Raw genomic sequence first — 12,668 nt, forward strand, 5'->3', positions numbered from 1 at the left:
AAATTCCTGTTTCATGGTGAGCAATGGCTTCAGGAATCTAGATGAATTATTTCCAGAAAGGAAATGTGTCTTAGAGTCTTAATCATCACTAACAATAATGCCTAAGTGACAAGAGAAATAAGAAATTCTTGCAACAAAAGGAAAAAAAAAATTACTGCATTCTGTGGATGAGCAAATTTGCTTTACTTGTGATAATTTAAAAAAAAATAAACCATGTCCTGGGAAACAGACAACAAATAACATTATGTAGATACATGAACAAATAATCCTTTCCCAGCATAAAATACACTAAATACACTCAATCGTAATGGCTTAATTCTTTGATTAAAATCTGTATTTCAGAATTAAACAGATTTAGATGGCCATTAGTTCCCTGCCAGCAGGGTTAACCCTTATTCTTATTCCATATTTGGGGGAGGGGGGAGGTAATACTTCAAACAGGTGCTGACATCTCTGGAGCCATTCCCATCTGCAGGCTGTATGATATCATGTATCTCCAGCACTACCATGTCCTTTCAGGCTACTGCTCAAGCAATAAGTAGCTCTCTTCCCTTGGCTTGCACAAAGAATGTATTACTGATGCTTAGATGAAGTTACTGTTTATTAATTCATTCACAGACATTTGCACATTCTTGGCAGTTTCAAACATTCCTTGCCATATGCTGAAATGCTTTTCTCAGTCCAAGTTCTACAAGAAATATGACTTTTTGGATGAAGCTTATTTAGAAGAGAATGTAGATTGTAAGAAACTTGAGTACTATATTTTTACATGAAAAGCAAAAGGTATTTTCTACTTAGCAGAACATCAAAACCACTGAGAACACCTCCTCCAGTTGTTATACGCAAGAGTGCACTGATACATAGAGAAAATAATTGAAGATATATATTTACATCCTACCACACAACACATTACAATAATTCAGGTTTAGTTTCCAGTCCGAAAGGTTTCAAAGCACTGCTGAAACTACTAAACATGCAGTAAGTCAGTATATGAAACATTTGGAACAGGATATTTACCAAATACTTGCACATATATCAACAACATTGCAGGTAACATTTTTGCCTCTCCTCACTATGACACACATCAGATTTTCTCTTCTAAATTTCAGAACAGAAAAAAACCGTAACAAGACTCAAAACAGAATAAGCTGCAGATATTTCATTATTTAGGAAAATAAAGCACATTTCTGATCTACTCATGAAGAAGAGTAGCATGCCGACATGTATGTACTATGTGTCTAAAATAAGCATAATTTGCTTCTGTTTTTGAAAGATCACAAAACCTGAAAATATATTTAGCTGCACTTTAACTAAATACAAGTCTGTTTACTGCTATTAGCACACTAATCCAAGAGAGAATGAAATAATTTTGTTGTCGATATGTTATTGCTATGTTTGTCATAACTCATAAAATTTAGCAAATGAGGTAAATCAACCTACCCAAACTCTGTGTAATCTGAATAGAGTTTATGTATAGAAATACTTCAATGTTATGCTGTTTCTCTAACATTCAGGTAATACCTGAATCAATACAGGACTTTTTAAAAGAAAACTTTGTCCCCATCTTCTTTATGTGACCATTACCTTTCCATCGTATCTGTCAGTATCATTGTTTAATTAAATAATTTCTCTTACCAATCCCTCTGTTAATTACTTTATGGAAAACATTTTCCTATGTTTCCTCTATCTCCACTTCAAAAGGCAAATACTTCATACTATTTGCATTTATGCATTAATGTTTGTTAAATTAACACAGTGCATAATATTTAAATCTGTGAAAAGCCAAAAGAGCTGGAAATTCTAGTGACAGATCATAATGCGAAATGAAAAAGGGACACCATATATTACATCAGACACAAAAGGAAAGATGAACAGGAATATGACCTTTCTTCCATGAGTACTCTAAGCCTAAGGCCGTAACACAATTCTGTTTGAGCACTTCTGGTCATTGTAGTTTAAGGTGGCTCTGTTAAACATTACTGACCATTACAAAGGTGAAAGAAGTAGCCAAAACCTAATCTCATTTTAAGAAAGAGATCTAAATCAGCCCTGCTTGCTGCAAAGCTATTTTAAGCTTCTATCAGTTCTTCACACAGAGAAGCCTCCTACCTCTGCTGAGAGCTACTGCAGTGAGCAGGCACAGGGAGAGGTGTCTGGTTTGTCTGGTTGGCTCCCAGACAAAACAACTACAGAACACTGAAAATGTTAGGCCTGGTTTAGAAAAATGCCATGCAAGCTCTGTACAGCCCTGTTCCACCAGCTCCAGGGCACTCTCTGGTATTCAGAAATAGCTGCACGTATGAGAGACGTTTCTCTGCTGTTCCTCGTGTACCATGAATTGCTCTAACACGCTTGGGGAACTCTGAGATGACCAAATCTCCCAGCTCAGGACTGCCTTGCATCATCAACTCATTGAAAAGGAGCTGGAGGACCGGGGCATACAACTTTGAACTCTGACTCCTCCTCAGAAAAACATAACCCATCTAATGTTTCGAGCTGGCAAAAATAAACATGAATGCTTTCGGAATGACGGCTTTTCTACACTACCCCAACCAGGCTCTACTGCTCCATTTTCAATTTAACATGTGTTAATACCACTTGGCAACGGGAAGATTCAGCTATATATAGTTCCATCATGGCTCTCAACAGTTGAGTTCCACAGTCAAATCTACCAGCAGACAAATATACTGGCTTTAATTGGCACTGCTAAGATTCCCACTCAGCTGTTGCTGAAAAATGCTATTGATACTTTTATAAAAGCACGTTTTCAAGTATATGGAAGTGCCCTGAAGTGCAGTTGTTTTCTGCCTCTGCTCTGGACAGATAACTCTGTGAAATGAATCTCAGACAAAAGTGAAATAGAGAGGCCAGTGATTATGTTTCAGCAGAGCACTTCAACACATGCTTAAAATAAAACTTTGAAGTAAGTTCAAAACTTCACAAACTCCACCAAGTCAGAATTCTGAACTGGGGTTTACTCTTTTAGTCCAAGTCCCTGTGAACACATTGGAGAAAAAAAATCCCTTCATTTAACACATAGTGTAAACAATCTCTTATGAACTTTAATCATGACCAAACAGCAATCAAGACTCTAAGGAATTTATCCTGTTTCTGCTAAAAAGTCTGGTTTTACCAATAAAACAGATCATGAAAAGAAACAAGGCACAACATATATCATAAGGCAAATCACATTATATTTAAAAATGCATCTAACACATTCCTCTACTATTTCCTATGCTCTTCTCCCCCTTTCTGTTTCCTTAAATTTAGAATATTTAGAAAGATTTTCAGACTTAGGCTTCCAAGAAACAAAAAAAACCCACCAACCCCGTAACAAGGAAAATACTAATGGGTTTTCAAAAATCAACACTTTAAGGGTCAGTAAATAAAACTACATCATGAAATGGTGCTTTAAACACAGATGTTCCACTAGGAGGAAGATTGTGTTCTGCAATCCTGAAAATGAGGCCTTCACTCATGCTCAAGGACCATTGTAAGAACAGTAGTGCTCCTCTTTACTCAAAAAAGAGTTCCATAAAGATGTATGGAATAAAAAACCAGAATTAAACAGCGTAGAAGTTCATTTAGAGTTATGAAACTGTAAACAAATATATTCCCTCGTAGCTCACAGAGCCAAACACAGTCAGTTGTTACTGCAGCAATTAATTTTTAATGCTGAAATGACTACCTGCTTTGTGATATGTCACGTGGTCACTGGCAATACTAAAATATTTAACAGGAAGCATTGATACCATCCACAAGTTTGTTTTATACGAACTCTGCATGCTAATCCCCAGGTATTTTTGTTCTGCTTTTAAGGCCAAAGAATTTACAATCATAAAGCCATATAAAACACTTTAGACATGCTCTTCGAGGCAGAACTTTTTAATACAATTCTTAAGTAGTTAAAAGCCTATAATTAATAATTTTTTACTTAGGTTTGTCAAAACGTTCGTGCAACTGCAGCAAATTATAAAATCCTCATTCTATGGTACACAGTAGCAACCCTTCTAAATTCAGTGTTAATTTTTTCAAACCTGTTTCGTCTCTCTCAGAGCAGTGACAGCACAGCTACTGTGCCCAGTTATATTACAAACTCAGGAACCTGATATGTTCATAGATCCCAGACCACGGAAACAATAAAAGGAGCCTTTCCAAAAAGCACACCTTTAGTTTCACAAATGGTGTGCCTCTTCCTTAGAGAAAAATAAATCACCAATGGTTCAAGAAAAAGAATAAAGGAGATGTTCTCAAAAGGGCAAGTAAACAAGGCAGTATCAGGTATAAAACATGATGTCAAATATCTGAATTTTCCCACAGATTCGGTATTCACTCCTAGAGCAGACAGACCAAAGAGCATAACAGCTACCATTGGTTAAAAAAAGTAAATAATCCAATTGATCAAACCATCAAACATAATTTGGTGGTATTTCATGTCTGACAAATTCCATAGTTTGCTGCTATGGAACTGAACGAAGGTGAGATCAGCTCTAGCATCCATAATCATCACAGAAACTTCCTGGCTAATCAGTAATTCCATAATCTGCTCAAACCCAAATGCTGTTAAATGCTGGTGATACTATCCAGCAGGAATGAGTCTCAAGTCATCTTTCTGACTTCCCTTTCTGTGGTTTCCCATAAAAGTAATATGGGGCAGTAGCAAAACACATACTCAAATTATTTCCATAAGGCACATCATTTGTATTCTTCACTAACAATGGCAGCTGCAACAATTTTTTTAATAATATATTTAATTACACATTTAAGTGAAGAAGAATCATAAAATAACACTCTCTTCTTGAATGAAGCATGCTTATCTGCTTTTAAAATAAACATCAGATTGCTTTTTTTCTCTTTAGTTTCCACTGCATGCCTAACCAGTATAAACTGGGAATATTTTTGACACCTATTTATGCAAAATGTTAGAAACAAAGCAATTGCTGTAGTCTCTAAAGCTATTCAGTTACATGCTAGAGCAGCCCTCCAGCTTCAAAGGAAAGTCCATGGACCTCCAAAGAAAACAGATGTGGAATTAATCATCCACAAAAAAAAAAAAAAAGGCCCTCTCCAACCTGCAATAGCTCTAAAAAAAAAAGCTCAAAGGCATCAGTACTCCACGAGTACACACAAAAGCTAAAGCACCCACGTGTGTGAGGGGATGTGTGTAAAACAGGGGAACCCACATCCAATGAAGAGGCTGTTCAGGCTTGTAACCAACACCAGCTGTGAGAGAGGAAATGTGTAACTGTGAATGTGTGTGCGCATGTCTGTGGCATTTTAACTTTTTGGAATTAGTTTTAGGGCTTCATTTAGAAATTTGTAGGTGTTCCTTAACATTTCTTAAGCATCCAGTACCATGGTTTATCTAATGTATTGCTGATGTTCGTCCTAAATATATAGTTCCCTGATCTCTAGTTAATTATGCTTTTAATAAATCAGCAAACTGTTTCCATCCTGATGTGTTTAAACCATGGGAATTGAGTGAGGTTTACTTAATGCCACTTCTGCGTTTCACAGAGTAATGATTACCAAACTGCATTTGAGGCTTCCAATGTGAATGGATTCATGGAGACAGAGAGTTCTCATTCTCTACAGCATACTACCTCAACTGTCCTTATCCACATATTAAGTGTCATGTTTCATAGCTCTGGGCTGGAATGAAAGAAATTCCAGTATGGGACATAACTACAAAATACATATTCCATTTCACTGAACTGACCCAAATTTTACCAGATTTCTTCCCAATTTCCAAGTGGAACTGCAGCTTGTCAGTGGAGAAAGCTCTCCCAAATTCAAAGGTCACGGAAGTTATGTCCACACTTACAAATTATCTGCACTTTAAAAAAATATGAGAAAGGTCTACAAATACACAGATTACTATCCATTTTCAAATAACAGACACAGCAGCTGTGCCCTACCCTCCCTTGACACGGAACATGGCAAAATATTTTAAAAACAGTGATCTCAACATAGTGCACTAGAGATACTCTATGCCATCAACTTCCCCTGTTCTGTCGGCCCTGAATCCAGACTCCCCAGTTGCTTTATCAAACAAATACTACTCTTGATGCAGCAGACAAGGCTTTTAGGATATCAGTAAACTGCAAGTCTAAGATGCAGAAGTCTGTGGCTTCTGTTTTGGCTGGTTACCCATGAAATAGAAGAGACACACATATATAGTTAATATGAGAAGTCAAAACATCAAAGGTTACCTATGTTGCAGGGCTGCAAGGTGAGCTTAATATTTCTACATCAGAAGACCAAAAGCCAGATTACCAGATTCAAACTCTTCAACTTGGTGGTCTAGGGCTATCTTTATTGTGAACAACTCTGAAAATTTATGTCTTTTATGCACTAAAAACATCTTTTAGCTATTGTAAAGACTTCAATAAACATTAACATTTCTGCTTAGGCAGGAATTCAGTAAGAGCTGGCCTAAGGATATCTAAATCCAGAAGCTAATACTATAAATCCAAATCAAACATTGCCTATGCCTTTTGTTTTCAAAGCTGGTACCAAATTCTCATTCCTTTCTCTCATATGGACCCAAACAGGATTTTCCAGCCACAGACCTGCACTCTGTGAAGAATGCCAACAAACCAGCAGCTGACAAATTCAAACAAAAGCATCTACATTTCCAGCAACATCAGGTTACAATTGACACACGGCAGCTACGGCAGAAGATAAACACTAAAACATAAGCCACAGGACAAATTACATAAAAGGTCACATCCATTGACAAAACCAGAAGAAAATTCATTCATCTAGAAAAGTTTTCTGACGTTGAGACAGTGACAAGTAGCTTTTACACCTGAGGAACACCACCATTCACCTGCAGTGTCAGGCTTGGTGTTGTGGCAGGACCTGCTGCTTCTATTCCTTTATATCCATAATGTCCCTCTTCTTTGAGGTCTGTCTGAAGATCTGCTCCTCACCTGGTAAGCCTCAGTCTTTCCCAGTACAGCCAAATGTTTATTCCCCATCTATCCCAATATGAATGTCTCACCTGCAGAATCAAGAGTGTTCCTGGATTTACCACCTCTGCCTGGTGTACAAGATAGTTTGGAGATTTGTTCTACCAAGAGTTAAGGGAAAGGACAGGAGAATCATCCAGTCTGAATCTGTTCCTTCAACAAACAATGACACTGCATTTCAAATTGATACTTTAAAAATTAAAAGTTTTCTAACTATTTATAAATTTGTCATCTCCAGCAAAGAATGAACCAAAGTAAACCAAACCAAAAATAACCCACGGAATAGGCAACTTTTGTTGTAGTTAATTTTTACCATCCTTTCCCTCACCAGGGACAAAATAAGGTATTTTATCAACTTCTCATCTGCATTGCTCTGATAATCAGCACATAAAGCAGTAATATGAAAATACTTGAACCAATCCATTGTTTCCATTGCAAACAAAATGGAAAAGCTCAAAAAGCTACTCACCAGATTCTCTTCGAACCACTCCCGCAGACACACTGCTGTGGCCCCTGGAATTTGATTTCTCAATGCCTCTTTCTCCTGAGGATCCTCCAGCATTTCCAATGCCATTTTTAGATCTTCCAGGAGATGCAGAATTTGAAATGTGCCCAAGTACACTGACGGAGCAGGTGACACAATATCATAACCACCATTAGCATACTCTGTAGCTGACTTTGTACCTGAAACAAATAAAAAAAGGAGAGACAATAACATTATATAATTGTTTTCTGGGTGACAAATACATAGATACTACGCACTACAACTTTTGGGCTTCAGATGCTCACTGACAAATACCAGTATTTCAGGCTTAGAAATACTTGCATTAGTCTCTGGATAAATCACGAGCACTGGAGAATTAAATGTGAAAGGGATGTATGAGCATATTAAAAAAGAAATTTGACCTAGAAAACATTTGCAATGTTTGTTAAGGCCAAATCCTTTCTCTCAAGTCACCTGTAATTTTCCACGGTTGCCATGAGATGTCACTAACTTCTCAGCTACACAGAAGTCCCTACACAGAGCAGTGTTAAGCAATTTAAGAAGAACTGATGCAGTCCTTTTAGAAGAAACTTAGATCAAAATAGATCATGTTACCAGATCTAGGAAAATATATGACTGTGGGCAGGTTTAAAACTCCCACAAAGAACAACCCACCAGAAGTTAGCAATAAAAATGGCACATAAAACTTTGCTAGCTCTCTAAATTACAAAAAGATCTCTAAATTACACCACCTCCCTCCTGCCAGCCCTCTAGCACCAATATTATTTTCTCGACAACATAAAGCACAGTAAAAAAACATATCTCACTTATGGAAGGATTATAAATAATACAAATTCTAATATCTCCAAACCTTTTTGTCTTAATACCTTGTGTTTCAATGAGATGCACACTAAAGTAAACTCTCTTTTCTCAGTCCTGAATTTCAGACCTTGGTATCATTTAATATCCCTTTGTTTCTTTAAGAACTAGTCAGGTGGAAAACTATCTCCTTTACTTTTTAAAGTTTTTATTTACAATTCATTGCCTCATGTATGTAATAGGTTGTACAGATGTCTTCATGTTCTCTGTGGCATAAGCCATCCCATTTCCCCCTTTTATTTACCTTAATGGAGTTTTTTTGGGTTTTTGATCATTCATACTTCACTGGATCCATATAGTGTTCATTAGAAGACTACATAATTGATGAACACAATTATGAGGGTATTATAATAATCTCCTTACTACATTCTTCATTTTACCTCTGTGTTTAACATAATTTACATCTTAGTTATGAAAGGAACAAAAATCTTCACTGGGCCTTTGAAAATTATTTGCTAACTTTTTTTTTCCCCCTGAGCTGATAGATCCAATGGGATGCACAAACATGTAAGGAATTCAAGTTTTCTTCTCGAATGCACACTACTTTGCATTAATCAATGTTAGTTTGCCTGCTGCAGTCATTTATCTACCATGATTCAGACACTACAAACTATGTTTGGACCCAATGTTTCATTTTACACGTAGCCTGAAACACAACTCATGAATACACTGACAGTCTGGGTCCTAATACCCTGAAATGCCTTCTGCACCCACATTAGCTTTTAACCAAAATGCCAATTGATCATTTAATATTAATGTTATTCCCCACGTCACTCAGTTTTTGAACAAAGGCAATATTTTGGCTCTCATTTTGTGAATGCTTAACTCTTCGAAAAGGTCGGGGAAAATTTAAATAATATTAACCAGGTTATCTTCAACCACTGTTTTAATGACACAAAGCATTCTGTCAGATATTTGCAAAAAATTGTGTGGCTTGAATTCTGCTGAACGAGCGTGGGGGGTTTTTTGACTGTTTTAAACAATGTAAAACCAACCATCCTTAGAAATTTCTGAAGTTTTGCAAGGCTCAGTAGCAGGGTTTTAAACTTTTTTTTTTTAAAGCAACGCTAATTTTCACTACCGAAGTATTTCATATTATCTTAACCTCTTTTCAGACTCAAAATACTCCTTTTGATCCTGCTGACTTCCGCTGCTTACGAGTTTATTTTAATACCCCAAGTGCAAGATCTCATCTTAATTTCTGGCTAAGACCATGTCCAAGATAAAGTTTCTTCAATATCCGGTGCTACAAAGGCTGCTGTATGAGATAACCTCACCTCATAAATCAACCTTGTCTTCCTGAATTACTTCCTTTTGAGCTCAGGATCAACTGACTGTTTTGCCGGACTTGCTCGCTAAAAGGTATTTTTCTTACGTATTTCTATACTCTCAGCCACTCGTGACAGCTTGTTTATGTTCATGTAGTTCCTAATGCAGATTAATATTAAACTCTAGTGACTAAAAATAGCAGATTTCCAAATTGTGTAGGAGCCGTCTGGATCATATAACCTTCATTCAGCCAGGGTGGCTCACTACATACTTTCTGAGAGATGTGCACACAAACTGAAATATGGCACTGACTGCTGAAGTGGCATTGATGCCACTTGGAAAGATGTGGCCTCCTTGGTTACTGTGGCTTTAGGACTTGTAAAATAGTTTTTTCACTCTTTCTTTTGGAAAACTCCACATTACTTCTTTTCTATCTTTTGCTTGGCAAGTACCTTTAACACTAGAAAAGGGGACAGGATTCAAAGTTATTTCATAACCAGCTTTGGTAGTTACACCTTCAGTGAACAGAGGATTTAAAATAGATATAGAATGGGAAAAACTGAGAGGAGCATTCTGCTATGGAGCTCTTCATGTTATTTATGTGAGTACTTTTTATTTATAGACAAGAGAGGAACAAACAAGCAAAACTCCACACAATCCAAACAAAACCACACAAACTTTCAGGCCCACAACCAATACTTCAGGTATGAAATAAAAGCTGTCACATTTAAGCTAAATGCAATTTAAAAAAACTGTGCAGGAGTTCAGTTAATTAGAGTTGGTAGGTAGTTTATACAGACAAACACACAGCCATACCACACATGCCACTGTGACATCTTTGTTCACCAGTCTAAATGTCTCACTATGTCTCACATCTTGCCTCCATCCTTAGATGATCATGACTATAACATTCCTGGTAACATCTATCTTCTAAAGAAAATAACTTCAAACTCCATAGGAAGATTCAGTAACATTTTAGCATGCCTTTATTTGGTTTGCCTCTATCAAAACACTAGGAAAAACAACATATACTCACATTCTTTAATCTTGGTAAGTGAAAGAATGGTCACCCTTAAGAAACTCAGTTCTCTAAACGTAAATATCCTTAAGTGCTGGAGCACAGGCAGAGCCAGTCAGGAATTATGTGATTCCCTGAGACTGGACATACTCCATATGCATGCTTGAGTTATCCCAAGCTCTTCAACTGACTGCTCAGAGTGGTAGAATTCTAAGCAGCCTCACATTTTGCAAAATTTGAAATTACTTTAAAACTGGTTTGCTATAGGTTGTTAAGGTAGTACCTTTTATTCCCCTAGATGAAATGGAAAATGAACTCCTCTGAATGCAACAATTAATGCACTTTATATTAGGTAAGGAAATGCAGAAATACAGAGTGCAACTCAGCATTTTAATTCAGAAAGCTTCCTGGTTTACTGCTAAAATTCAAATGAATCACAGGCTCGATTCTCTTATTTGTTTTCCATGTAGTTTCATATTAAACAGGACAAGAACACACCCTGAAAAACAGAAGTGTGTAGGAGTAAATAATTATATTTCTTTGCATTAGTTTTAGCACCAGACAGGAAGAACTTGGATGTCCTTGCAGACTCATTAAAAAAAAAAAAAAAAAGAAAAAGAAAAAGAAGAATGTTCAGGAAAGATGAGTGTAGTTTTGAACTCTTGGAAAAAGACTCATTTTTTTCTTGAGCAAGTCACAGTATTCTTGTGCCTCACTTTTTTCCAGGGATAAACAGGACACAGGGGAATCTTCTGCCATGATGTTTTATATAATACTCAACACCATGGTTTCCTAGTGTACTACTGGAACACAATTAATCACCATAAATGTCCACTTTAGAGAAGTAGGAGAGAAAGGGAGAAAAAACTGTTGAAACTATGACATTCCAAGTATCTCACTTCTGGCTTCCCCAGACAGCCAGTGGATGCAGGAGGAAGAAAGTAAAATAAGCAGTACAAAAAGGAAAACAACTTTTAAGTTACACATTTCTTACACCCTGACCATTAAAGCACATTTTTATTTCAAAGTTCCTTGCAATTAGCTGAATGGCTTCAAAGAAACATTCCTTTTGGGCAAATACATAACCTATTCAGAAAACAGCACTGCCAGTAGCCTGCAAAAATAAGTTACTAAGCAGAAGTAATGAAAGAAGCAGAAAGGCTTGCAAGTTTGAAAATCCACTCTCCTGAGCTTATATTCTACACATTTGTCCATCACACAACTTTCATCTCTCTTAGCAGCAGATCCTGTGTCTGATCTCTCACTTTCCCTTGCACCTTAGCTTCTGATCCCCTGCATTCATCCTTGTCACCTCAGTCTTTTCACTCTAAAACTGGCTGAGTTTAAAAAAAAAAAAAAAATCCTGGTAATGCACAACTCAACCATCAGTGGTTAAAAAGAGGTTTTCCCAAAACTGCTGGCTCCTTTAGATCAGAAACCAGCAAAAAACAACAAAAGCCCCAAAGCAAAAACCAAACTCTACATCTATGCTGGGTCAGGATGACTTTCTGTAAAGCTGAAATACTCAAGAGCAACAATTTTGATATCTGACCAACAGTGGTTAGAATAAAGTTATAAACATATATTTTATCTGGCCTTTCACTTAATCATTACACTGTTAGAGAACATTTTTTTACCTGAATTTTTACTCAATGAGCAAATAGGTTGTCCAAGTTCTTCCTCTCTCCTCCAAGACTACAAAGTGTAATTTTCTTTGAAGCACAATTTTCTTTTTCTCATGAAGATAGCCTTGAAAATGTGAATTTATGTAAACTAGTAGTAAGGTCTAGATGGGACATATTTCAGCGTCCTGGTTCCTAAGCCTTCTGTCAAATGAGTGAAGAGGTAGCTCACACAATCCTTTCTTCTAATACTGTAATGCAAAATACATCACAAATGGTATGTTTTGAATCATAGCTTACATTAACTTCTCCTCAAATCTCTGCTTTCAGATCTTTAACTACAGGGAACAGTAACTATTAAGCTGGATTAGCAGGAAGCCCTAGGAAAAAATTTCCAAGCCTAGAAACGTTAATGACCACAT

At 36.8% G+C, this 12,668-nt stretch overlaps 1 protein-coding gene across 3 annotated transcripts in view; it reads right to left on the minus strand.

The window, feature by feature from the left end:
* The window catches only part of PPFIBP2 (PPFIA binding protein 2), an 81,976-nt gene that overhangs the window by 61,285 nt on the left and 8,023 nt on the right, over positions 1-12,668 (minus strand). For all 3 annotated transcript variants that reach the window (XM_051803815.1, XM_051803814.1, XM_051803813.1), the window contains exon 2: positions 7,444-7,658. In XM_051803815.1, the coding sequence (XP_051659775.1) occupies positions 7,444-7,658 (215 nt within the window). The remainder of the gene's footprint in view (positions 1-7,443; positions 7,659-12,668) is intronic.

The sequence above is a fragment of the Manacus candei genome, unplaced genomic scaffold (genome assembly GCF_025592945.1).
Source record: "Manacus candei isolate 608988 ecotype Guabito, Panama unplaced genomic scaffold, ASM2559294v1 h1tg000060l, whole genome shotgun sequence".
Lineage (NCBI taxonomy): Eukaryota > Metazoa > Chordata > Aves > Passeriformes > Pipridae > Manacus > Manacus candei.